The sequence below is a fragment of the Triticum urartu genome, chromosome 7A, assembly GCF_056163025.1.
Source record: "Triticum urartu cultivar PI428250 chromosome 7A, HENAU_Tu73, whole genome shotgun sequence".
NCBI classification, from domain to species: domain Eukaryota; kingdom Viridiplantae; phylum Streptophyta; class Magnoliopsida; order Poales; family Poaceae; genus Triticum; species Triticum urartu.
The window spans coordinates 397045779-397073259 of NC_141879.1; the positions used below are offsets into that span (position 1 = coordinate 397045779).

Below are 27481 nucleotides of genomic sequence, written 5' to 3' on the forward strand. Positions count from 1 at the left end.
AGTTGAACTTCTGGTTTTGTTGTTTGTCGTGTGGTTGTAAAGATTGTTAAGTGAACCTATATTCTATGTGGGTGAAGGTTTGTAATGCATGGGTTGTGATGTCTATGATCCTGTGGTTTTATCTTTTCTGATGTAGCACCTGAGATGTGCTTGTGTTTTGAATGTTGTGCTTGAATGTTGCTCTTAATTGAAACTATCATGAATCTACGTGATTGAGTGTTGCTCTTAATTTCTATTTCTTTTGGTGAGCAGATAGCGACCTTGATATTGTCCGAAAGAAGGTTGATGACTTTTGTTACAGTGTAACTAGGCTTAAGAATAATCGTTCCAAGAGGTGAGTACAGCTGGTCAATATTTACATCATCGATGTACCCCCTGTGAACTGCCTGTGGTTTCATACCTGAACTTCTTTACTATATGTACCTGAACTTCTTATTTTACTTCTCTGGTGCTGAACTTCTGGCCTATTTTGTACTGTACTGCCTGTTGTGATATAGCTGAACTTCTATGCTAACATGTGTTATGAACTTCCTGAGTTCCTGATGCTGAACTTGTTTTACTTTCTATTGCTTTTGTTTTAGATCAATGATTATGTTCCAAAACAATGAGTGTGAAGCTTCTGTTGAGGATGCCGCAATATCTTTTGCTCCTCGCGAAATGCTTCGGTCTAATGTGGCTGAGGTTGCACTCTACTGTCTACGTGCGAAGTACCAGGGATCGGATAAACTCATCCTGCCGTATTGGGTTTGTGTAAGTCAACCATATAGTGATTTATTTTCTATTTTGTTCCTTACCATTTTAGTTAAAACTTGTTTGTCTCATTTATGTATTTTTCATATGTTGGTGGTATTTGCATTATTTTAGGACAAGATTCTCAGAGGTCAATTTGATTCCCGTGTGAGGAAGTACTTCTTGGCGAGTGGTCCAGATAGCATGGATGCACATGATTAGGTATGCAATATCTTGTTCTTTGCCTCTATATTAGTTTTGCACTGCGATTCACTGAGTTAATATTTGTTTTTTTTCTTTGTACCGTTTGATATTAATTCTCAGTTTTTAATGATTCGTGTGTTTATGTTGCTTCAGGTTGTTTTCTCCACTTTTGACCCGCCTGAGATTCCTGCTTCCATGGGTGGTGTTGGTCATTGGGTTTCGATATTTCTTGACCTGAAGAATTCAAGGTTCCAGCTTCTCGACTCCTATTATGGACCAGACGGTGAATGTGCGGTACGCCTGTTTCAGCGGATGACCGATAACATCAAGAAGCTTTGGAGCGATGCCAGCAACGACAGGGAGACACCCTTCAGTCCTCTTACCATCGACCATTTCCCTCTGGATTGTATTGATGTGCCCCAGCAGCAAAGTAAGTATGAGTTCCACTTTTCTCTTTATCACTTATGTTTATCTGTAGTTGTACTTAAGCTGCGACGTGTTTTATTCGTTGGCTTTCTTTTTCTATTCTAACACTATTCTTTTTACTGTGTTTGATGGCAGTATCGACTACGGATTCTTCATGCTTATGAATGTTAATTCGTATCATGATGGGGTTCTTGCAAATTATTCCCATGGAAATATCGCGGATATCAGGAAGACGTGGCTGTACTCAATCGCTTCTTCTAACCTGTTTGAGACAAACTTCCAAGCTCTATTTGGCTACTACACATGTAAGTATTGGAACTTGGACTGCTTACCTACACTGCATCTTTTATTCTACCTGAACTTCATATTTTCTTTGAACTTGGGCTTCTGCTTGAGATCTGGCTGGGCTACTGGTTTCAGATGGAGAGGAGCATTTTTCTTGTACATGAACTTCATTTCTATCTTTTTCATTTTGCTTGTGTGTTTTGTTTCAGTAATTTCGTTCCTTCCATTGCTTACTTGGACATGAGCATTTCTTTCTACTTGAACTTCAGAGATGGTGCCTTTCTATGGTTTTGTTAGCTGTAGTTGAATGTTTTCCAGTTCATTGGTTTATCTTGAACTGTGCCTTTTGGTTGTGCCTGAACATCATTTAGTTTTTTAATGCAAGTAATTTTTTTAGGTCAGCTTGAGTAGTAACCATGTCATCTTTATTAGTTGGACTGCACATTGCGTTGTTCGTGAACTTTGGTTATATTTAATGGTGATGTTTTCTCTTCCTTTTCTTTTGACAGTGGATCCGTTGGACTTGACCGATTACCACTACTCATTCCTCGGGTCAAAGGAATACCAGCCTAGGGAGGAATCAATGAGTACAATTCCGATAGAAGATGATAGACCTTGAACCCTTATTCCTTCCAAGTTGGGGAAGCAGGCTGGTGGTATTCGTGGTGGTCTAAAAACCCCTTGCTCCAGGAAGGTTGGTGCAGTCGAAGCAGCCGAAGCAGAAGTGATTTCATCTGATGATGATTTTGAGAAGATTGCTTACCCGAAAAATGGTAAATCTGTTGTTGGTACTGTTGCTGGGAGAGGTGAGAAGAATGATGTCATCACCGGGAGGAAACCGGCAGTTGAGTCTGGCAACATTACTTCCTCCAAGAGAGCATCAAGATTGCCTTTGAAGTGGCATTCTCCTGTCGCTCCCCCAAAAAAATAGAGTTACCCTCATCTATCCGAGGCCCGGAAGTTGAAAAAGTATGTGCTTAGTGAAGAGGGTCTGGAGAGGTATTCAGAGTGAGTTTTCTTCTCCTTAACTTTGTTGCTGCCAGAGATGATACTCTGTGTCTGAACTTCTGTTGTTGTAGTATGTGGACTTCTGTTTATTTTCTCCCTTGCCTTGGAGTTATAGTGTCTGAACTTCTGTTGTTATATTGTCCGAACTGTCGTTGTTGTAGTATCTGAACTTTTGTTTTATGTCTCCTCTTGCCTTTTGAGTTATAGTATCTGAACTTAAGTTTGTTGTTGTATCTGAACTTCTAATATATTTTTTTACCATCCTTTTGTATTCTGCAGGACAAGCTATTGCATGTTTAGCATCCCTGCGAATGTGACTGACCTCGCAGGATGTGTCCTTTATACTCTTTTCGGTGAAGGGCAGCAGATGGAAGGAGACATAATGGATTATCTCATAAATTTTTGGAAGGATAAGCCGGAGACCTCTGAGATATTCACTAGTGCTGACAGGGTTGTACTTAGTCCCTACTTCATACAGGTTTTAGTTCTTTGCACCCCTATCTCCCTTATTTTGCCTTAGTTTTGTTGTAGTGGCATTTGGGAGGTGTTTTAATTGTGTTTTTGTGAATGCACAATACTGCCTGGAGTATGATTTCTTCGCTGCAACAGTTCCAAAGCTTGATGCAAAAAAATCTGTTGGTCTCCTCCCAATGTTTGTTCGCAAGGAAGAAGACCTTTTTAACGCAAAGCTGGTTAGGTTTTCATAACTCTTGCTTTTTTTAATTTCATGTGAATCCTTTAGCTGAGTTTGTCAAGAAGTTTTTGTTCATGCCAGTTCTTCAGTACATATGCTTTATAGTTTGTGTCCACCGGTCCTTTCATTCTTGGCAGATTTTCTTGATACTATTCAAGCCAATTGGCACAATGGCGCACTACATTGTGTATGTGGTGAATACATATCGTGGGAGCATTGACATCCTTGATTCACTTCCTTACACTAATATGGAAACGTCGCGAACGAGTTTCCACGGGGACTATCAAAATATCGTGAGTGTTTCTTAGCCTGAACCTCCTTTCACATTCTCTTGTTTGACATGAAGTTTATTATGCCTTTTGTTGACAAAATATGTTGTTGTCTCTGTTTTGGTAATACTTCTTGAACTGACTATCATTTGGAAGTTGAACTTCTACTATTTGTTTAGCTGGATCTTATGCAAGTGTCGCTTTTTATGTACCTGAACTTAACTATTTTGGTTAACATGTTTTTGACTTCATCTTATTTTGTTATTTCTGGCAGATCAAGAGATTTGTTGGGTTGCTCAAGGAGGTGTACGACAAGGCTGTGTACAAAGCGAGCAAGCAGCCTAACTGGGTGACTATTGCAAAGAGGCCGACTTTTATCGATGTTCCAAGGCAGAAGAATAATGATTGTGGTTTCTTTGCCGTGAAGTTATGCTCTTCATATGATGGTGATGAGATTGTTGAAGATTTTGGTGATGTGGAAGTATGTTTTGTCCTTGTTCTTGTCTCATCATCCTTTCACTTTTCTTGTATGTTTTTGCTGAGACGCTCCTGCTGTGGTTTTAGTTATCTGTTACTAAACCATCGTTTCATTTTCTTTGTTTACAGGCTGCTGCAGATGACTGGAAGGCTGAGTTCATGCACACTCTTATGTTTAGCGAGAAGAATGAAGTTATTCGTTCAGAGCTCCCTAAAGAGATCCAGTCCTTTGGCCCATGAACTCGAAGCATAAGTTTCATTGTAGATTTGATTCCGTGCAGATTTTTAGGTTTGATAATGATTGGAACAATTCCGTAAAGATTTGGTTGTAAGAATGTTTTAGTGATTTGTGTATCTATAGGTGCAGCACTATTTACTTATGATACTGTGGACAAATGTATTTGGTGTGAAGAATGATTTGGCTTTGTGAATTTCAATGTACTGCATCGTTTTCAGTATTCGTGTGTTGCATGTTTTTGCCCCAACAGATGTACCTGAACTTCTCCCTCGTTTATGGTTGAACTGCTTGTTTTTTTGTGTTGTTTATTTTTGGGCCCCAACATATGATCGTAGACTTGAACTTCTGCTTTGAGAATGTGGCTGGGTTGCTGGTTTCAGATGGAGAGGATATTCTGTGTTGTGTAATGTATTGGTATTTTTCAACCCAACCAATATGTAGCCTTTTGCATAGAATCTATATTTGTTTTTTGTGTTTTTTCAAGTGCGAATGGATTTCAGCTATAACTTTGTGCAAAAATATTCTCACACACTCCTTGACATTTCTTTATCTTTTTTCGGCATTGTACATAAACTTCTGCACGTATCCAAACAGAACTTCACATCTGAGCACGTTGTCTTAGGCTTGCTAACCTTAGTTCATACGGCAAAACTTTATTTTTTAAAGCATATTTTTTTCCTACATCGATTTTATGTACCAGAACTTCTTCTGTAAGCTAAGCTGAACTTCAAAACTATATGATTATTTGTTGGTTGCTCTTTTATGGAATACAACACCAGCACCTCCTGCTATAATATACCAGAACTTCCACTGTAATCTTACTTGAACTTCATAGTCTATATTTTTCATTTTTTTTGTTCTTGCTTGCACTTTGCATGTAATACATCACCAGCACAACACTTCCTCTCATAATATACAAGGACTTCTGCAATAATATTACTTGAACTTCACAGTGTATATTTTTCATTTTATTACTGCTTGCTCTTTCTTGGAATATATCACAAGCACCTCCTCTCATACTATACCAGGAGTTCTACAGTAAGCTTACTTGAACTTCTAGTGCATAATTTCTGTGAAACTTCAACAATAGAAGTTCAAGTAAGCTTCTCCTAAAATACTATTTCGAAAGTGGAATAACATTATGCACATTGACATGAAATAAGTTTGCTATGTTTAATTGACCTAGTCTAACTGTTCATGAGCCTTGCGCTCCTCCTAGGCTTTGGTGGTAGTGGTTTTTGCTTGACATATACCTCTTCCTCTTCATCGTCCTCTTCCTCTCCCTCTTCATCGTCCTCTTCCTCTTCCTCTTCCTCTTCATCTTCCTCTTCTTCGATGGTGTCTTCATCTTCGTCTTCCTCTTCATCTTCCACCACTATCTTGTTGCTGGCTCTAGGTTTTGCTTTCTATTTCTTCTCTGGCTTTTTGCTTGTCTTTTCAGCATCTCCGCGCTTCGGGCATGTTCTTGCATTATGTGGTTCATACTCCTTGCATATGCTACAAAGTTTGGTGCTTTCTTTCTGTGGGTGTGGTCCCTTCTTTTGTTCTACAACTCTGGGCTGCTGTTTTTGAAATTTGGGTTGCTTGACCTCCTCGGCATTGTTTCTTTCCAAGAGTGTTGGACAGGTCAGCTTGTTGTGTCCCGCAACCTGGTTGCACACACTACATTTCCTGTGTCCAAGTGGCACTCCGTTCTCATCGAGCACGACTCTTGCTGCAGGCGGTGCCTTTATTTGAGCTCTCTTGTCACTTTTCTTTGCTGCAGAAATTTTCTTCCTACCCTTTGTTTCAGAATACAATGGCAGTTTCATCGTCTCTTATTGTCGCTGCTCCATTGATTGGCCATCACCCTGCTTGCATTGGTTGGCTTCAGCGGCGGCGTTGAGCATTTTAGCTGCATAATAATGAAGGTCATCTTCAATTTTAGCGTCCTCTTCAGCCATCCTTTCATCAGCATCTGCTTGATTTGCTGAATGTATTGCATCAAGCTCTTCCACGAGCCTCTTCAGAACATAGTAGGCTCTGTCATATTGCTGGTCACATCTCATCGCTTTCTTGTTAACCATCAAATTTAGCTACAGCAAGATGTCTTTCTTCGATAGCCTTGAGCTGCCATCCGGTGCGGTTGTGTTGTAGTCCCTTGTATCAAAGATTGGTTGTGATTTTGCAGTCTTTGTGTACCGTTTGAGGATATACTTGTTTGGAAATTTGTCAGGCTTCAGGTAGTCCATTATGTTCATGATGTGAAGGCAGAACAGTCCTGCATTTTTGTGTTGAATGCAGAATACATAGTTTGTGAGCCAGCAATGAGTTTCATATATTTTGATATGATACTACTAGTTTAGCTATTTAATGAGTTTGTTTTTCCGCTCACCTGTGTGCGTCCAGAGGTTGCATTCACACTCGTATATTTCATTCTCTGGTTCAACTACAACCTGGAATTCATGCTTTGACCGGGAAAATCTTTCTTCATCATCATGGCCAGGCTTGTTGTGGTAGTACACAAGGTACTTAATGTGCTCTGTTGTACGCTTTGCGCGAAATAGCGTGGCTTTTCTCATCCTATTCCTCATCTTGGTGTACATGGCTCTCGTGTACTTGATAGACATGTCTTCCTTGTAGCCGTAAGTTGTTTTTGTCACAGGATTGGTCTGCACATGTCAAAAAGTAAGATATTAGTCGAAGCAGAGTCATGGGTTTCATTTTTTAAATTCAAAGTGCACATGTTGAAGGAAAACAGAACATGATGGGGGTGTTTTTTTTGTCATCATACCATGCTAGTCATTGTTTGCTCATTCTCCTTCTGCATCTGAGTTTGTATGCAAGCATTGACCCGCCTAGCAAACTTGTGTAGGTTCTGGGTCTCCTTGACAAACCCTTTCTTGAGCACGTGGTTCATGCTCTCGCTTCGTTGTGTGGAAGTCATTATAGCACAGAAAATGTTCTTGTAATATGCTGAAATCCACATCTTCCTATCACTCCACAGCTGCATCATCATCTGGTCGTTCTTTAGGTTGTACTTGTGCATGAGTTCAGCCCGGGCATCATCATACTTCGTTGGCATCAGTGGCCAGTTTAATATAGCTGTGAACTCCTCTTTGAATGTTTTATACTTTTTGTACAGCAACGCGAGGTATTCCCTGTACTTCTTCATGATGTGCCAACGGCATAGCTTGTGGACGGTGTTTGGAAATGATTGTGGTATAGCTTTCGCCATCGATGGGCACTGGTCTGCATGAATTAAAAAAATGAAACTTGATTCTTTTTTGCACTGATGGTGAACTTATGTTGTACAAGTACTTGAACTTCACATCTAGCAGTATGGCTATCTAAGAATGTCACATGTATTTTTTCTTACAGCAGTGTTGCTGAACTTACGTGGTACCAGTGCTTGAACTTCACAGGTAGCAGTAGGACTAACAAGTAGTGTCACACTCAAATTTTTTCTTAAAGCAGTGTTGTTGAACTTCTATGGTACCAGTGCTTGAACTTCACATAAATAACTATATTTTTCTGAACATGTTATATATTTTTTTCTTACAGCTTTTGTCCTTGAACTTCTGTGATTCCTGTATTTCAACTTCACATTCTTAACTAATTTTTTTCTAAACATGTGACAGATAATTTTGCTTTCTTGTACTGTTAGTTGGACTTCTGTGCTAACAGTGGTTGAACTGCTTGCTTTACATTATTTTTCAGATAAAACCAATGTACCCAATACAGACCCATAGACTAAAAAAGATGATGAAACTTGAAGAGGGTTTTTTTAACTCACCTGATAGAATGCAAGTTTGGTGCTTGTTGTTCATGCACCGTACAAATGTATCGAACATCCACTTGAATGAGTTTGCATCTTCGTCTCTGATAAGGGCAACATCAAATATCGTTGACTACAAGTGATGGTTTGTTCCAACAAACACTCCCATAGGTATATGAAATCTGTTGGTCTTGTATGTTGTTTCAAATGTTACGCAGTCGCTAAAGTCTTGATAGGCTCCTCTGCAGCTTGCATTGGACCGGAAAATGTTTTTAATTGACTTGTCCTAGTCTACTTGTATGTCATAGAAAAACTCATCATTGATTGCCTTCATGTCTTTGAAGAATGAAACAAGTTTCAGCACATCATCCAAATCATCTTTCCTTGCATTCATGGCTTTCCTGCAAATCACATGCAAACATGCATTTGTTATTTTTGCTTTCAAAGGGTTGTGACCTAGGATGCTATTTACATTTGCAGTATGTGGATGTTTGAATACTTACTGGTTTAGTAGGTCTCGTCCGGTCATGCTTAGGAAGTAGCTTCCATCTTCATTTTCAGATAGCATGGACATGATTGTTGTGTGCTTGACATCATGGTACTGCAGGAGCTTTACGTACTCCAAAATAGTGGGGTCATAATTCTTGTGTGAGAGCAAGAATACCAGCATGTCATCAGTTTGCATGAGTTGGTGATTATGATTGTACTCAATGTCCACTGACACGCATGTTTTATCCTCCTGCACCTTCACCCTCATTCTTGCATTGCAGCCTGTCCTCTGCGATGTTTTGTTTCGCTTCATGTTAGCCTCTAAAATAGAAGATGTGTGTATCCCTTGGAAGGCGCAAACAAAATACTTATGGTTGTCATTTCCCCCCGTCTTCCTGATTCCAAAACCAGCGTGTTTGGCGTATCTGTTATAAAATTCCCTTGCTTTCTCTACATATTGGAATCGCATCTTTAGTTTTGGTATTAGATAATCCGGTAGTCCTGCGTCTGCAGAAAAAGAAAAAATAATCCAAGTGGCACGTTAAAATGCAGTTTATGAACTTGTTATCCTGGAGGGAACAGAAAATTTGCAGATAATATTAGATGCATATATAAATATTTTTGTTTTCACTTACGTGCGTGTATGATCGCAACTCCACCGGAGTTTGCTGGTGTCCCTCTGGGATGGGGCATGGCAGAGTAATCATAGCAGGATGTAGGAGTGGATCACGAGGAGGAAGGAGGGCTGAAGATGGCCTCTCTCTTGTTTGCGTCCTTTTTGCTTGAGGTGGTTGCGGAGGCATTGCGATCCTGGTCTTGGTTTGCTCTCTTGTTTTGTGAAGCAATCCATGTACCTTATGTCCCATACAATTCTGACTTGTAGCAGCAGCAACAGGATCCAACGGTGGTAGTGTGCAGAGCACTCTCCTCCGTGTATGCATTCCTGTTGCATTTGTCCTGGGATCCGATTTAGTTGCTTCGTTTTGGCATTGATGAGGCACACCAGGATAACCTCCAGAGTTACACGCAGGACTTGAGCTAACCCCCTCCTCCATCGACGTGCTTGGGAGTCTGCTGGTGGATACAAAGAATCCGCGTGGGATTTCCGGCGTCACCCAATTAGGTGGAGGCGCAAAGTTGTGCGGATAGGGTTGTGACCCAGCATCTTGGAAGTCTCCATGTGTTTCGGGTGTCATCCATTTTTGGTCTGGAGCAGGCTGGTAATGTTGTTGGTGCGTTTGAGGTGTGGCCCATTGAGGGGGTGGTGCAACGCGTACAGGCTTAGGATTGTGTACTTGCTGCTGGGAACTTCTAAGCTTCTTCATGTGTCTCTCGTCTTGCTGATATAAATGAAAAAATTGTCTATTAGCACACAAGTTACATCTGCCTATCCCTTTGTAAGTGAACTGAGCATTATTCACAGCCTGAACTTCTATTATAAAAGTGGTGTTCATGTACACATTTTTCCCCTTGGACAGGCATCACACTCTTAACTGAGCTGAGGATCTGCCAATACTTTTGTACCTGAACTGAGCACCCTTCACAGAATTAACGTCACATTCTGTTAATTCTACGCTATTTGATTACTTATATGTACCTAAACTGAGCACTCTCCACAACCTGAACTTCTTGTTTTGCATAGGGGAAATATTGTCTACAGTTAAAAAACCTGAACCTTCATGAGTTTGAATGGTTGAACCACTAGTGCATAACAACCTGACCTTCATGTGATCACATGCATGTTCTATTTTCCTTTTATTTTTTGCACACAACAAGTTACATACCAACCTGAACTCTAGCACACTAAATAGTTGAACTTCACATGGCTTTTCACATGTGAATGCAGGCAGATTTTCTACTGTTTGTAGCCTAGACTGAGGCTCACAAACTACCTGAACTTCACATGGCTGTAAGCACGCAGATTTTAAAAAAGCTTTTTGTATCCTGGACTGATGCTCACACACCACCTGAACTTCACGTGGCTGTAAGAAAATAACAAATAGAAGGAAGAAGTTCAACCATACCCTGGCTAGAAGTTTGGCCAACATTTTTCCAGCAGTCGATAGGCCACCTTGTGAGCAATTTGTCGGAGAGGTAGTAGAGGAACCACATGGCAATCCATGTCTTGCATAGGGCTTGAAGTTCATCTACACGAAGCAGGAAGGTCAGGCAAGGGAAGATTGAAGAAGAAGGCGACAAGTGGGAGGAAGTACATGTACCGTTGCTGGATTTGGAGGCGCCGCCGATGCCGCCTCCGCCGCGGAGTTGCTCCATTGGTCGTGCCGTTCGCCGTAGCTTCCGTCGGGGCCGTCATCTACTCTGCCAAGGCGTCGGGTGGTGAGGATGGAAGGAGGATGTGGCTTCCGGAAGTCCGCGGCGGCTTCACCACGTCCAGGCGATGCGGGCTCCCTCGCGCCGTCGTACGCCGTCGCTCGCTCGCCCGCGCCGATAGTCGACCAGGAGGTAGGACGGAGGGGTGGCGGAGGATCCGATCGACCAGGCTCTGGAGACGGAGGGGAGGCGGCGGATCCGGTCGGCCAGGAGCTGGAGACGAGTGTCGGTGTCAAAACTGGCGGATCTCGAGTAGGGGGTCACGAACTATGCGTCTAAGGCGGATGGTAACAGGAGGCAGGGGACACGATGTTTACCCACGTTCGGGCCCTCTTCATGGAGGTAATACCCTACATCCTGCTTGATTGTTCTTGATGATATGAGTATCACAAGAGTTGATCTACCACGAGATCAAAGAGGCTAGACCCTAGAAGCTAGCCTATGGTATGATTGTATGTTGTCCTATGGACTAAAACCCTCCAGTTTATATAGGCACCGGAGAGGGCTAGGGTTACACAAGGTCGGTTACAAAGGAGGAGATATACATATCCGTATTGCCTAGCTTGCCTTCCACGCCAAGTAGAGTCCCAGCCGGACACGGGACGGAGTCTTCAATCTCGTATCTTCATAGTCCAACAGTCCGGCCAAAGGATGTAGTCCGGCTGTCAGGAGACCCCCTAATCCAGGACTCCCTCAGTAGCCCCTGAACCGGGCTTCAATGACGATGAGTCTGGCGCGCAGTGTTGTCTTCGGCATTGCAAGGCGGGTTCCTCCTCCGAATACACCATGGAAGAGTTTGAATACAAGGATAGTGTCCGACCTTGCAAAATAAGTTCCACATACTGCCGTAGAGAGAATAATATTTCCACAAATCTAATCTGTTGACACGTCTTGACAACATGACATCACACCATGGCCCAGTTATTATTCGAACCGCTCTTCTCAACCAGCTCCGCACATATCGCGAGGTGGTTTTCTTGACACGTCTTGTCAAAGCAAAGATCGTGTTCCCCTTATCACGGGATTCTCATCAATACGGACGTGGGTAACCCAACCGCGCCATCAATTACGGCGCCTGGGGAATAAGCGGTTTTGTCAGGCAAGTGGGGAGACACATCACCTCTTTTGCCCTTATAAAGGGACAAAGATTTACTTTCTTCACCCACGCCTTCTTCCTTCTCGCTTACCCATTACCGCACACTCGAGCTCTAGAGCCCAAGCTCATGTTCTTCTTCTCAACCCACTCCAAGCATATCCGGAGCAGGAGGCAAGTGGATGGTCACCTCCATCACGGAGGAGAACATCAAAAAGTTACGGGAAGCCGGATACCTGGCTGCGGATATCGCGCACCGGCTGCCGAATGCGGTGTAGATTGTCCCAACGCCTGAACCCCATGAGAGGGTAGTTTTTCTTACCCATTTTGTTCGCGTACTGGGATTTCCTCTCCACCTGTTTGTTCGCAGGCTCATGTTCTACTATGGGATGGACTTTCATGATCTGGCCCCCAACTTCATCCTCAACATCTCGGCGTTTATCGTCGTGTGCGAGGCCTTCCTCCGCATCAGGCCCCACTTCGGCCTATGGCTGAAAACATTCAATGTCAAACCGAAGGTGGTGGGCAGCCAGCAAGCAGAGTGCGGAGGCGCCATGGTGGGCAAGATGCCTAATGTCACCTGGCTCGAGGGCACCTATGTGGATACCATAAAGGGGTGGCAATCGGGGTGGTTCTACATCACCGAGCCGCGTGACTCCAACTGGGTGGCGGCCCCCAAATTTCGATCCGGAATCCCCACGCGGCTCACCTCCTGGAAAAAGAAGGGCCTGTCTTGGGGTTCTTCGGTAGGGCTGACTGGACTCCAGACCTGCATCTAGAATATGACGAACAAGAAAATCAAACTTGTCAACGTGGTCCAGGTTATGCTCTTCCGCCAGATCCTTCTGTGCCAAAGATGGGCATTCAATTTGTGGGAGTTCGACTCGGCCAAGCACCAGACGATGCGAGAGCTCTATGACACGACGCACGAGGACGTCTGGAGGGTGCTGTTCAAGAGCGCCAAGATTCCTCCCTCCCTCACCGAGGACCGCGGACTCAGCGCAAAGCACCGCGCCAATCCGGTAGGCTTTTATATCTCTCAGGGTACTTATTTGCCCCGGTTTAGTTATGTGCTAGATCTAAGCTTCCAGGTCATTAACAGGACTATGTAGAGACAGCGGAGCAGCTTGATTGTCCAGCCCCCCTGCCCGAAGATCCTGCAGATGCTCTTCTAACGAAGATGCTGACTCCGGCACCTTACGAGGTGCCAGTAAAGAAGGCCAAGAAAAAGGCCACGGGGACCCGAAAGGGTCTCCGGCGCAAGGTTATATCGGACTCATTGTCCGATGACTCCGACGTGCACTCCTCCCACGGAAACGAGGAGGAGGAGAAAAGTTCTCCCCCCCTAGCCGGGGGAGACAAGAAAAGGAAGGCCGACCCAGCCGGGGAGGCCGAAGGGTCCAAGAATGGAAGGACCCTCCCTCCGGACTGTGCCACGACGGCCGCCGACAGCGACGACGAGTGGCTACCCAGGGACAAGCCCCTGGCAAAGTCATAAGTGTCCGGACACCATAGTACTTGATGGTATGTTTTATTGTACTGCCTCTCCTCATGCCGAACATGATTATGCAGTCCGTCCCGAGCTCATCTCGACGTACCCTCGTCGAGCGGCTCTTTGGACTCGTCGGATATGAACAACGGTTCTCTTCCGACCGCTTCTACCCCTCGCCCTACGGACAACGCCGAGGTGTTGTCTCAAAAGGCACCGAGCCAAGGGGAGGTGGTCCTGGGGGCGCCTCATGGCGACTTCCCGGACCCTAGGTACCAAGGGAGCAAGGCTCCTATGGGCTTCGAGTTCGGGCCCCAGCCGGACACTGCACCGGAACCTTCAATGGTTCCGGACTCCGGCTGGCGGTCCCCCGTTAAGGGGGGCCAACCATCCGTGCTGGTGTCCTCTATCCAACTAGAGGCACCGGACAACCTGCTGGAAGCGCTTCGCAGCGCTTCCATCGAAGAAGAGCACCACACTATTATGAGTGCGGTGGTCGAGAAGGTTCAGTCCGCCAAAAATGCACTGACCGAAGCTTGCACTAGCCTCCTAACAGGCTTTGAGGTAAGCAATCAAAATATAAGAAAATACTACCGCATGGATAGTAGCCCCTGATGCTCTGTTTGGCGTTCGCGAAGAAAACCCGAATAGAGGATCAAATGATGACTCAGTAGTCTAATTAGATTATGTCTACGTGTATGTGCAGGCTTCACTGCTGGCCGCTGCCACACGTACTGCGGAGGTCTCTGCGCTGAAGCAGCACCTGAAGCGGTCCGAGGACGAGCTCGTCCTTACCAAGAGGCAGCTCGAAGAGAGCAAAGGTAAGAAATACCCCTGTCTATCTAGTTAAAAAAGAAGTTCGGGTGTAAAGTAATGGGATCGTCATGGATTTGTCAGGAGCCACGACCGAGGTGGTGACCTTGAGGAAGGCGTTGGCCGAGGCCGAAGACAAGGCGGCCAAAGAACGCATTGAATGGGAGAAACAAAAAGCCCGAGTAGGCGAGGTGCAGCAACAGCTCGAGGCTCTCACCAAAAAAGCACGAGTCCTTGGAGCTTGACTCTAAGACACAAGAGTCCGAGCTCGCACAGGCGCTTGAAAGCGTCCGGAGCGCCAAGGCCGAAGCCCACAAGGCCCTCCAGGAGATTGACGCGGTGAAGAAGATAGCAGCGGGTAAGGCATTCATTATGCGAAGCAAGCACGTGAAGGAGACTTTCCTTTTTCTTACCCAAGTTTGGAGCTCTCCAGGAGCGTTTGCATATCTTCCTGCAGTGTCCTGGATGCCGCGGAGTTTTACCGGGCTGAGGAGGGAAGCTCAACGGAGAAGTTGTTCTGGGCTCAATATACTGGGACCGAACACCCTGTGCCCTTGAGCGACCAGCTGAAGCAGCTGGTCGAGCTTCACAAGGCGGTCGAACAGGCCATGAGGGGCCTTATAGTCCGGATGTGGCCTGGCGAGCCCCTGTCCGGCAGCTACTTCGGTCTGGTGAGGCGGCTTTTTCCCGGGCGAAGGTGCACTAGGCCAAGCTGGACGCCATGAAGCTGGTGAAGGAGGGGCCGCCAGAGGGCAAGGAGCATCGCTGCCCCGAGAATTACTATGAGAGTGTCCTGGAGGATTCCCGCTTAGTGGCAGATGAGTGTGCCAAGGATGTAATTTTTGAATGAACATGCCCATGTGATCCTGTAATATGAAACTAGTTTGTTTGCGCCATGCGATGCTTTCTTAATTTAAAATATTACCTTCTGTGCGGCCGTTTATAAAATTTGAGAGTTGGCCAGTCGGCGGCTTCTATCCCCATGTAACTAGTACTGGGGTGTTCGGGGTAAATCTGAACACACTTTACCCCAATTTTGGGTCCGTCAAGGGAGGTGTTCAGCGCAACGAACCAGGTAATCGGACTATAATGCTTTATCACTCTCACTTAGCCATAGAAGTCTATGATTTTAAATTTTTGGCGAAGCCCCTGGTATTCAGAGGGCCGAATTTGGGGTGCTGTACACGCCTAAGCCGGACAAGGCCAACTCCTCGCCCGAAGCGGAAAAAGTCTTTAAGGACTTGAGACCTCTCGAACAGCGACCAGTCTCTCGCCTTATCATGACAGTCCGTTTTTGGCTTTCTCTACTGAGGTGCTCATCCGGAAGAACCGAGACACAATCGCAGTAGTTCTCCCACCGCTACCTTAGCCGATATAGCGGAACGTAAGGTACCAAAGCATGGGAGCCGGGCAACCCAACATTTGACCAAAGACATGATTCAGAGCTGATGCATATAATGCTATAAGTTCGGGGTGCCGCACTGTCGAAAGTGTTCGGACTTCTTGCGCCGTATTATGGGGTAGACGAGAGCCCCTGGCGTACTGACCTTACCCGAATGTGTGGGTGCGGATTGTCGTAAATGCACATATAAGAGAAAGAGAAAAACTTAAATAATGCAATGATAGATTAATGATATGCATTGTTATTTGAATAATACGTCGAAGCGTACTAGTACAAGTAGTGCAATAAGCATAAAGTAGGACAATTCGAAATGTCCTATCCCAGGGCAAGCTACGCATAAATAGTGAAAAGTGGGTATATCGAGTATTACTAGAGACCACCTGGCGGTTCCCGTGTTCATCTTACCTTCTTGCCGCCTTGGTTGTTGCTTCCGGAATGTGTCCGGCAATCGTACTGCCGAAAGGGCTTCCAAAGAGTTAGGCCCTCAAAGAGAAAAGGAATGTCAAAGGTATACATCCCCTAGTGTGATTAAGCACAATGCGGGGCGTGTCCTGATTGTGCTCCCGCCTATGTCCATGGTATTTTCAATGCGTAGTTATGTATGCGCGGCACGGATTTCATCGCTTCACTGGGACTGGGACGGGGGCCTGATTGCTAGGCGAGCTCTGATCATGCCAGGAGATCCTGTTGCATCTTGTTCCGGACTCGCTTGAAGGTGTCCGGGGGCTGTGACGCCGAATGAGTGGTCTGCCTGAACAGGATGCTTTGTGCCTCTGCTGCAAGGGCCGCAGTGTGCTCTTCCGTACGGAGCGAGTGTTTTGTGTTTTCATTTATTGTTATGACCCCGTGAGGTCCTGGCATATTGAGCTTGAGGTACGCGTAATGCGGCACTGCATTGAATTTTGCAAATGTTGTCTGTCCGAGCAGTGCATGATAGCCACTGCAAAACGGGACGATGTCGAAGATTAACTCTTCGCTTCGGAAGTTATCTGGTGATCCAAAGACCACTTCCAGTGTGATTGAGCCTGTGCAATGGGCCTCTACACCTGGGATGACGTCTTTAAAGGTGGTTTTGCTGGGTTTGATCCTCGAGGGATCGATACCCATTTTTCACACTATACCCTGATAAAGCAGGTTCAGGCTGTTGCCGCCGTCCCTAAGGACTCGGGTGAGGTGAAATCCGTCAATGATGTGGTCTAGGACCAGTGCGGCAGATCCGCCATGACGGATTCTAGTGGGGTGGTCCCTGCGATTGAAGGTGATCGGACAAGCAGACCATGGGTTGAACTTTGGGGCGACGGGCTCCATCGCATAGATGTCCCTTAGTGCACGCTTCCGCTCCTTCTTGGGAATGTGGGTTGCGTATATCATGTTCACCGTATTCACTTGAGGGGGAAACCCCTTCTGTCCTCCTGTGTTCGGCGGCTGGGGCTCCTCCTCGTCATCGCTATGCAGCCCCTTATCCTTGTTCTCGGCATTTAACTTGCCGGCCTGCTTGAACACCCAGCATTATCTGTTGGTGTGATTGGCTGGCTTGTCAGGGTGTCGTGGATTTGACATGAGTGATCCAGTATGCGATCCAGAGTGGAAGGAGCCGGGGTATTTCTTTTAAATAGCCTTTTCCGCTGACGGGATCTAGAGCCTCTGAATCCGACATTGACTGCCGTATCTTCGGTGTTATCACCGTTATTGCAGCACTTTGGTCTATTACGATGCTGCCTACCGTTAACATCTTTGGTATCCGAGGTATCCGGATTCCTCGATGTGATGTTGCTGCGAGCTAGCCAGTTGTCCTTGCCCGTGCAAAAGTGGGTCATGAGTGTCGTGAGGGCTGCCATAGATTTCGGCTTCTCCTGGCCGAGGTGGCGGGCGAGCCACTCGTCGCGGATGTTATGCTTGAATGCCGCTAGGGCCTCTGCATCCGGATAGTCTACAATTTGATTTTTCTTAGTCAGGAACCGTGTCCAGAATTATCTGGCCGATTCCCCTGGCTACTGGGTTATGTGGCTCAAGTCATCAGCATCCGGTGACTGCACATAAGTGCCCTGGAAGTTGTCAAGAAATGCGTCTTCCAGATCCTCCCAACTGCCGATGGAATCTGCTAGCAAGCTATTCAGCCAATGCCGAGCTGGTCCTTTGAGTTTTAGTGGGAGGTACTTGATGGCATGTAGATCATCACCGCGAGCCATGTGGATGTGAAGGAGGAAATCCTCAATCCATACAGCGGGATCTGTCGTGCCATCGTATGGTTCGATATTTACGGGTTTGAAACCCTTCGGGAATTCATGATTCCTAACTTCATCAGTGAAGCATAGGGGGTGTGCGGCACCTCTGTGCCGGGCTATATCCCGACGTAGTTCGTATGAGTCTTGCCTGCTGTATTCGGCCCAACCGGATTTACTCTTGGTGTATCCGACGTGAGGATCATCGTCCCATGTGGGCGCACGTGCCCGTGTCCCGTATATTGACCTTGCGATTTTTGCCTTATTGTCCAAGATGTCTCGCAGGTCCTCTGGGTTGCCCCGAGCCTTAGTATTTTTTACTGAGTGGCGACGGGGTGCGGTCTGAACTTTAGGCTGAAACGCCTCTCTGGCTCGGTTGCGTAGTGGCCGGCCAGTGGCATCGTACACTGGTGAATGAGGGTTCAGTGTTTCCTCCTCCAGGTGAGGTAGCAACCTGCGTCTTGGGTAACTCTTGGACGGGCGCTCGAGTTCATGCTCCCCGGTCGTAAGGACTTCGGTCCACCTATCTACTAGCAAGTCTTGATCAGGTTGAAGCTGTTGCTGTTTTTTCTTCAGGTTATTTTCCGTGGACATAAGCGGGCGCTTGAAGCGCTCTTGCTCGACGGGGTCCTCAGGCACGATAAACTCGTCATCGTTGAGGCTTGCCTCGTCTTTGGAGAGAGGCATGTAATTGTCCTCCTCCGGTTCTCCATCTGCTACCTGCTCTGGAGGGCTAGCTTGTTCGTCCTCTAGCTCTACACCGTGCTGGAGGGGATTGTTGTTGTCTTCGGTGCTATATGGAGTGTTATTATCTCCTGTGCCGGTATCACTGCTCTTGCTGTGGCGGGACTTAGAGCGGCGCCACTGACGTCGACGCTTGGTTTGCTTCTTGGAGGGGTCATCCTCTGCTGTCTCATCGCCATTGCCTTCTTTGGGGGTGTCCACCATGTATATATCATATGATGAGGTGGCGGTCCAGCACCCTGAGGGCGGTGGTTCCTATTCGTCTCTGGCTTCGTCGTCCATACCGTCGAAGTCTTTGGGGTCGAAGACGAGCATGTCGGTTAAGTCGTCGACAGTGGCTACTAAGTGGGTGGTGGGTGGGCTGCGAATTTCTTCGTCGTCCGCATCCCATTCTAGCCGGACATAGTTCGGCCAAGGCTCTTCTGACAGGGAGAGAGACCTTAATGAGTTTAGCACATCTCCGAAAGGTGAGTGCTGAAAGATATCCGCCGAGGTGAACTCCATGATTGGCGCGCAGTCAGACTCGACGAGCACGGACGTGAGCGGCTCAGAGTCCGTGGCCGGAGATGAAGCCAGTGGTTCGGCGACACGGCTCTCGTAAGGGGTGAAGTCAGTATCCGGCTCTGTCGCCACTGAGAGTGCGGCCTCCATGGCGGGGTCTATCCCTCCGCTCTCGGATGGCGCGATTTCCTCTGGATTAACGGCCGGAGTAGCTGCGGATGCGATCTCCCGAACACTATCCGACGCTAGAGTTACATCTTGCTCGTTGCGACTATGCGGCGCGTCCGGCATGGGCTCGAATCCATCGAAGATCAAGTCTCCGCGGATGTCGGTCATGTGGTTCAAGTTTCCAAATCTGACCTGATGGCCAGGGGCGTAGCTCTTGATCTGCTCCAGATGGCCAAGCAAATTGGCCCGCAGTGCAAAGCCGTCGAATACGAAGATCTGTCCGGGGAGGAAAGCCTCACCCTGGACCACATCACTAGCGATGATCGAAGGAGCCATCAAGCCTTATGGTGACAACATAGTGGAACTCTCAATGAAAGCACCAATGTCGGTGTCAAAACTGGCGGATCTCGGGTAGGGGGTCCCAACCTATGCGTCTAAGGCGGATGGTAACAGAAGGCAGGGGACACGATGTTTACCCAGGTTCGGGCCCTCTTGATGGGGGTAATACCCTACGTCCTGCTTGATTGTTCTTGATGATATGAGTATTACAAGAGTTGATCTACCACGAGATCAAAGAGGCTAAACCCTAGAAGCTAGCCTATGGTATGATTGTATGTTGTCCTATGGACTAAAACCCTCCGGTTTATATAGGCACCGGAGGGGGCTAGGGTTACACAAGGTCGGTTATAAAGGAGGAGATATACATATCCGTATTACCTAGCTTGCCTTCCATGCCAAGTAGAGTCCCATCCGGACACGGGACAGAGTCTTCAATCTCATATCTTCATAGTCTAACAGTCCGGCCAAAGGATGTAGTCCAGCTGTCCGAAGACCCCCTAATCCAGGACTCCCTCAACGGGGGTGGGGGGAGGCGGTGGATCCGGCAAAGATCGGCGGCAACCACGGGGGGATGTCGGGGGATCGAGGGGAGGAGCGGCGAGGAGGGGGCTGGGGCGGCTCGAGATCGGGATCGGTTTCAGGTGGCCTCGGGATCCAGTGGATCCTGTCGGGGCCGGCGGCAGTTCAGAAGTTCGAGAGGGCCCTGTCGGGCCCTATATAGGAGCTACTGTGATCCAAATAACTATTGTAATCCTGGGATTAGAATAGTGCTGTCCAAATAACTATCAATGGTTGCTCAATGTTGAGGCGACTGTGGAGCACTCTGCTCGCGTCCCTCCGCGCGCGCTCTGCCAACGGTTGGGCATGCGCGCGATCACGTTGGGGGCCCCATATGCATGTTGTTGCACCGCGCACGTTGCCACGTGATGTAGTTACGTGTGGCACAATGCAGTTACGCGCTGCAAATTACAACCGCAATCAGGGCCTGCCAATATTCCTGGCCATCCGGCTTCCCCTTTAATTCGTGCGGCCATTATAACCTTAGTCTCTTCAACTTTTCAATCGCGCCCCACAACACAACAAGCACAACCACGATGACACATAGAGAGGGGATGTCTAGCGGCGCTCCAATGGAGTTCGGCGAGCATAAGGTGGAGACCCACGTGAGGGAGACGAATCTCTCGGTGGTGTACACCATCGACCCGGCCATGGTGGACGGCTACATCAACAGTGTTGAGCAATTGCTTGCTCGAGACAAGTACGAGATGGTCGGCATCGACCTCGAGTACACCGCTGGTCGTCCCGACATAGATCAAAAGGTTCTCGTCGCCTAGTTGTGCATGCGCCATCATGTCCTCATCTACCACTACTGCATGGCCAAAAAGCCTTGCGACCGTTTCAACAGGTTTGTCAACAGCACCGACTACAAGTTTGCCACAGTGGAAACCAACGATGATGTAAAAGCGCTCAGGGTTACAGGCTTGGCCTGCCAGAACCTTGTCGAAATCTATGAGCACTACAGGGTCTGGGGAAGCACGAAGGACTCCCTGGTTGAACTCGCCTCGGCCATCATCGACCCATACTACGAAAATATGAAGCAGGATGCCAACAGAACACGTACTGTATCCTGGCACGGGGCTTAGATGCGGCAAACGAAAGAACCTCACCTCAAGTTCACGGCCAAGAGCGTGTACACATGCTACGAGATGCACAGGCAGATCGTTGACATGAGAAAGTGCCTTGTTACGGAGATCGACGAGGCCAGATCGAGCCACAACCAGAGCAAGCATCACAAGAAGTAGATGATGATCAGATGATCATTTATCCTAGTTAATCATGCATGTAATATATAGTTTACTTTGGTGTGTGGAAATTTCATGTGTGTAGTAGCCACCTATGTAATTATGCATGTAATAGTTTACTTCCGTGTGTGCAAATGCCATGGTTGTAGTAGCCACCTATGTAAGTGGATGTTTGATTTGGTTACGCAACCATGTCCTTATAAGTGTGTGTGTGTGTGTTGTTGTTGTTGTTGTTCTGTATGCAATCCCATCGCACAACACACAGGTCTTATTAGCAGCAACTGTCTGTGTTATTATCGGTCTTTGCACACATTTCTGATTACAGACATGTTTGTCGCGTATCACACACATCTTGTTATATTGAACCATTTATGTTCTCTTGTCTCAACACAAACAGTTCATCCGAGTGAACTGCATGCCATATATCGCACACAACTTGATATGGCTAACCGTTTCTTTTGTGTTTCCTAATCACAAACGGTTCATCCGAGTGAAACTATGATGTATATCGCACACACCTTCATCTGGCTGCCCATTTCTTTTGTTCCTCCTCACCGCAGACAGTTAATTGAACTAAACTATATGCCCTGCATTGCACACGCAACTAAAATCTGAACCGTGTTTGATGCATCTGTCATCGCAAACCTTTTGAACCTTTTTTGACGGTCTTTTTACTCCACCATTTGCAATTATTACATCGCACATAGTTTCGTCAAAGGGTCTCTGATCATAGTGTCGCGTTAGCATCATCCTGTAGTAGTGCAAGCTCTCAAGGACAAGAAAATCCTCGAGCAAATGAGGAAGGATGCCAACACTAATTCTGAAAGGAAGGAGCTGAAAATGGAAATTCTTGAGCTCACAAAATCCCTCACTATGGCACCCTGGCTCAGAGCGACCGGTTTACCCTGCATTGCCAGCCCAGAGACCATGTCTTCTGGCAACACACAACATCTTGGTACAGAAAACAACCGCTTTATTGATGCTAGCGGGTCGGAGTTTATATTACAACAGATGTCGAGGCCGAGCAGCACACATGGTGCGGCTAAACAATATGTACATTATTTAGTGAACATAATGGGGCCTCGATCATATCAACTATGCGGCAGTGGAACAACGTCGTAGCGGTAACTCCATAGCACAGGGACACCGATGTCGACACGATCTAGACTCGAGCAGCGCTCCTTTCCAACGCGACTTTCCTGAACTCTAGCATGACACGCCAGGTCAGTACATTGAATGTACTTTCAAGCTCACAACGGGCATAATCATAATGACAAACAATATCATGATATTTAACCAATTCATAATGCAATAATGTTCCAACATGTTGTGCTCATGCCCTTGGGGTAAACGTCCCTCGGGACCAACTTACCAACCGTAATCATTCTCGGATCACAAAACACACCACCATCGTGGTCTTAACCAGAGTAACTTGTGATCCTTACGGTGATCACCACCACACCACCATCGTGGTCTTAACCAGAGTAACTCGTGATCCTTTCGGCGATCACCACCACAACACCATCATGGTCTTAACCAAAGTAACTCGCGATCCTTTCGGCGATCACCACCACGACCCATATTGGGTCTCGAACATCTCGATGGCCTTTCCACCATCATCATCAGTACAATGATCATAACTTAGTGTGCATGTTTATTAAACGTTGACTCATGGTGGGACCTACTACGAGTTGTCCATGACTGTGGACTCAACTATCGGTAGATTATACACTCTGCAGAGGTAGCACACTGTACCCACACCACGGAACCCATGGCCTCGCACTCCCATTCGGGTGGACCAACGGCATTCCGACAAAACCCTTCCATTGCCATGACACTCTCCCGGCCACTCCGACCCAATCCCCAACGGGCTTGTCCTGAGTGGCCCCGTGTCTAGCAAAGACACACCGACCACCGTCGTGGCCAAAACAATCCCACTCAGGGACCCGGTACCAAAATCTCAACAAGGGGCAAACAAGGTTATGCCTGCTTACCGGGCCAGGGTAAGCATGCCCATAACCTTCCATAGTTGGAGGCACCGACCAGAGACATGTCAATGGACCGAATCAAGGCCTCCCCACAAAGGCAAATGTGGTTGTACTAGGAAAATCTCGATTCAGCGACATCATGACCCAGTCAACGATATATTCAAGTTGAGTTATATTCAGGTTCAACTTAAAATGAAAATGACCGGTGTCATAGCATGCCATGAAATGCAATACTACACATGCATCATGTAATACGAAAATGACTACTGTCAACCATATTCACACTAAGCATAAGCATCAACAACTTATTTTACTTTCCTGGTCTCACTTGAACAATATATTTTTCAGCAAGTAACATTATTTTCTCATGCAAGAAAATAACTTCGATTAATTCCTGATATGCATAGCAAAGATTCTGCCATCATCACCTCAAGCAAATCCTAATTTCTTTACCAATCAAGTTAGGTTCGAACATTCTGGAAATTAAGTAAAATGGCTATACCAGCACTAAACAGGATATATTCTAGCAAATTTAACTATTTATTTATGCAAGAAAAAAACTTTAAGTAATTATTCATACACATAACAACTCATTTTATCATTACCATAATTAGATATTAGCCTCTTAACCAACTAAACTAGTTTCAAGGTTCTGTAAATCAAGCATAATACCAGCACACACTTTAACAACATATAAACAACATAATAGTTATTTAAAATGCATGGATTAATCATTCAATTCAAGTAAGAAATTCATCAATATTGAAATGGCACCATGAAAATGTTGCTGTGGCTTGCTTTAGTGCAGATGATGTTCACAAGCCTTCTGGTGATCCTCAAGACAAGCATCACCCTCTGAAAATAATTCTAAACATAAGAAGAAAATATCAAGAACTCTTCTGAAAAACACCAGAAATTCTAGACAGCTCAGAAAAATCTCATTTTTGGTGAGCTGCTAGATTTCCTTGGAAAGAACATAATGCAAAAAGAATCAATTCATCTGGACTTATGGTTGAAAAGTTATGGCTGTTTGAAGCTCTCTGGAATTGAATGAAATTTGAATTTAAATAAATAGACTAGGGGGTGACGTCTAAGGCGTAAAGCCTCAGGGCGCCACCACTCGTATCGCTTCGCGCGCGTACAGAGTGGCTGACTAGCGTGCCCCGCTAGTCAGGTGAGAAGGAGGGGAGAAGGAAATAGAGGAAGGTCGTGGCTTTGCCGGAGCTCTCGCCGGCGACGAGGGCTCCTTGGCCAAAACCAGAGGGAGGGATTGAGGCACACCTGCTCGTACCTGTAGCATAGCTAGGGGCGGTCAGACGGTGTCAGAATCTTCCTCGCAAACGGAGGCAGAGGGCGGGGGTCACTGGAGATGAAGAAGACGGAGAGGAGAGGCAGCTCCAGGGGCTCCAGGGGGAAGGGATGGCTTCTCCGGAGAGAGGCGGAGGCCCTGGAAGGATCGCCCTGGCCTGGGAGGGGCTGGAGCTACTGCGGCGACCAGAGGGGATCGCCGGCGAGCTCGAGCTCGAGGGCGGCGGCCCGCGGCCTTCCCGGCCGGGCTACGGCTTCCTACACGTTTGTGGGGTGTGTGGGAGTGGTGGATGGTGCTCGAGGAGGCTGGGGGCGGCTCCATTTATAGGCGAGCGGAGAGGGGGGTTCGGGCTCCACCGGTGGACACCTGTCCACGGCGCCCGGCGACGAGCAGCGTCAGTGAGAGGGGGAGAAGGCGACGCAGCTCACGCGGGAACTGTGGGCGACTGGGGACGAACACTGGAACATGGAGATGGCGACGAGCACAGTGCGCACCGCACTGTTGGGTTGGCCGGACAGTGCCCGTGCTCGCTGCGGCGAGCTCCGGCATTGGCAAGCGCCAGGGAGGAGTAAATGGCGTTGAGACGATGATGGTGGCGAGGTTTGGCACACTTAGGCAGGCGGGGAAGCAAGCACGCGAGCAACAAAGGCTCGGGCGCATCGCAGAGCGCGTCAGCTGCATGCCAGCACACCTGGACGAATGCGGTCGCCACGTGAACTATGACCTCATGCCGACCTAAGCCCAAACTCCAGGTCTGGCACATTGTTCGTGGTTGTTTTGAATGTTACCACGCCTTGGTTTGGCTCCAGGTGCAGTAGAGAAGATTTCACACGCCAGGTAAGCTTCTGATCAGTAACTTTGAGGTATTACTGAGGTTAAATGGTTGGGAGTTGGGGCAGTGCTTTGGAGGCTAGCCATCATCTACTAAGGTGATGATGCACAAGAAAATTCAGGCACAGGGGAGCAAGTAAAATGGTAGTTGCTGTAGAAACCACCATTTCTGTCTAGAACAGAAAATATTTTCTGTAGCAAAAATATTACAAAAAGTGATGAAATATTTTTGCTCAGGAAGGTGCCCTAGGTTTCAAAGAATATTTGGGAATTTTCTCAGATTTTTGTGGGCCATAAAAATGAGGGTTGCTTTGGAGCTCATTAAACTAGCTAGGATTTTAGAGAAGAAAATGAATATTTTATTTAAGAAAAATATTCCCAAGATTATTTTGAGATGGATCAGAAGGGGAAAGATGATTAGAGAGGGGAATGATGCACTTGGGTAAAAGCCAAGGGTACCCAAGTGTTCTAGTCCATATGAAAAGATTCATAAACCCCAACTTTCAACATAAATCCAAATGAAAATCAGGCAAATAAGAGAGGGCAAAATCAGGCTGTCACAAACCTCCCCCACTTAGAATGAATCTCGTCCTCGAGATTCGGTTGCTTGGGAAAACCACTCTGGATAATGAGCCCTTAGGAATTCTTCCCGCTCCAAAGTTGATTCTGACTCTGTCTGATGCTCCTACTGAACATTGTAAAATTTTCTCACTTTACCGCGAGTGACCCTTTCCATTTGATCCAAAATTCTATATGGTCTTTCTTCATAGGTTACATCATTTGCCAACTCTACCTCAACCATATCAGTCCTTTTCTTAGGCGGGGATATGCAACGCCTTAGTTGTGAAACATGAAACACGTTATGCACGTCTGCCAATTCAGCGCGTAGTTCCAACTGATATGCAACAGTACCCACTCGGGACATAATCGGGAATGGACCAATAAATCCTGGGTGCCAACTTTCCACGGGTCTGAAATATCTTGACTCCTTTCATAGGGGTGACTCGGAGGTATACGTGTTCTCCGGGTTCAAAATTGATCTGTCTATGCTTTGCATCATAATAACTTTTCTGTCGAGATTTGGCCAATTGCAATTTGTCTCTGATTTCCTTAACTTGCTTCTCAGCTTCCATCATGAGATATGTTCCGAAGATACGGCTATCTCCAGTTTGAGACCAATTTAATGGAGTGCGGCACTTACGGCCATACAGAGCTTCATACGGTGACATCTTTAGACTGGTCTGGAAGCTGTTGTTGTAAGAAAACTCGGCATATGGCAAGCAATCTTCCCATTTAGTTCCTTGGGCTAAAGCACAAGCTCGCAACATATCTTCGAGTATTTGATTTACCCGCTCTGTCTGTCCATCGGTCTGAGGATGATAGGCAGTACTATATTTCAGTGCTGTCCCCAAGGCTTGATGGAGACGGGACCAAAAAGCGAGGTAAACAGGGAACCTCGGTCGGAAGTGATGGTTCGAGGTACTCCATGCAGACTGACGATTCTGGATACATACAGTTGTGCAAGTTGATCTGCTCGATATCTGGTGCTGATCGGAATGAAGTGAGCAACCTTGGTTAAGGTGTCCACTATGACCCAGATTGCATCATTTCCTCTCCAAGTCTTAGGCATTCCCATAATGAAATCCATACAAATGTCATCCCATTTCCATTGCGAACCGCCAGCGGTTGGAGGAGTCCGGCTGGCTTCTGATGCTCTGCCTTCACCTTGTTGCATATGTCGCAACAGGCCACAAAATAGGCAATGTATTTCTTCATTCCATCCCACCAAAATATTTTTCTAAGGTCCTCATACATTTTCGTGCCTCCCGGATGAATGGAATATGAGGATTCATGTGCTTCCGACAGGATTTTC

At 46.7% G+C, this 27481-nt stretch overlaps 1 protein-coding gene across 1 annotated transcript; it reads right to left on the reverse strand.

The window, feature by feature from the left end:
* Positions 1–6405: 6405 nt before the first annotated feature.
* On the reverse strand, positions 6406–8889 carry LOC147959730 (protein FAR1-RELATED SEQUENCE 5-like). Its single transcript, XM_087532875.1, has 6 exons — positions 8591–8889; positions 8416–8488; positions 7872–7899; positions 7104–7561; positions 6705–6981; positions 6406–6590 (listed from the first exon to the last, which is right to left on the reverse strand). Exons 1-6 carry the CDS (start codon positions 8887–8889, stop codon positions 6406–6408), a joined length of 1320 nt encoding a protein of 439 aa, XP_087389001.1.
* Positions 8890–27481: the final 18592 nt, after the last annotated feature.

Coding starts and splice junctions, on each gene's coding strand:
- LOC147959730 (XM_087532875.1), bottom strand. CDS start 8,889: ATGAAGCGAAACAAAACATCGCAGAGGACAGGCTGCAATGCAAGAATG. Junction 8,489..8,590: donor GGACGAGACCTACTAAACCA/GTAAGTATTCAA, acceptor TGTGATTTGCAG/GAAAGCCATGAATGCAAGGA. Junction 7,900..8,415: donor CATTCTTCAAAGACATGAAG/GCAATCAATGAT, acceptor GTTGAAATACAG/GAATCACAGAAGTTCAAGGA.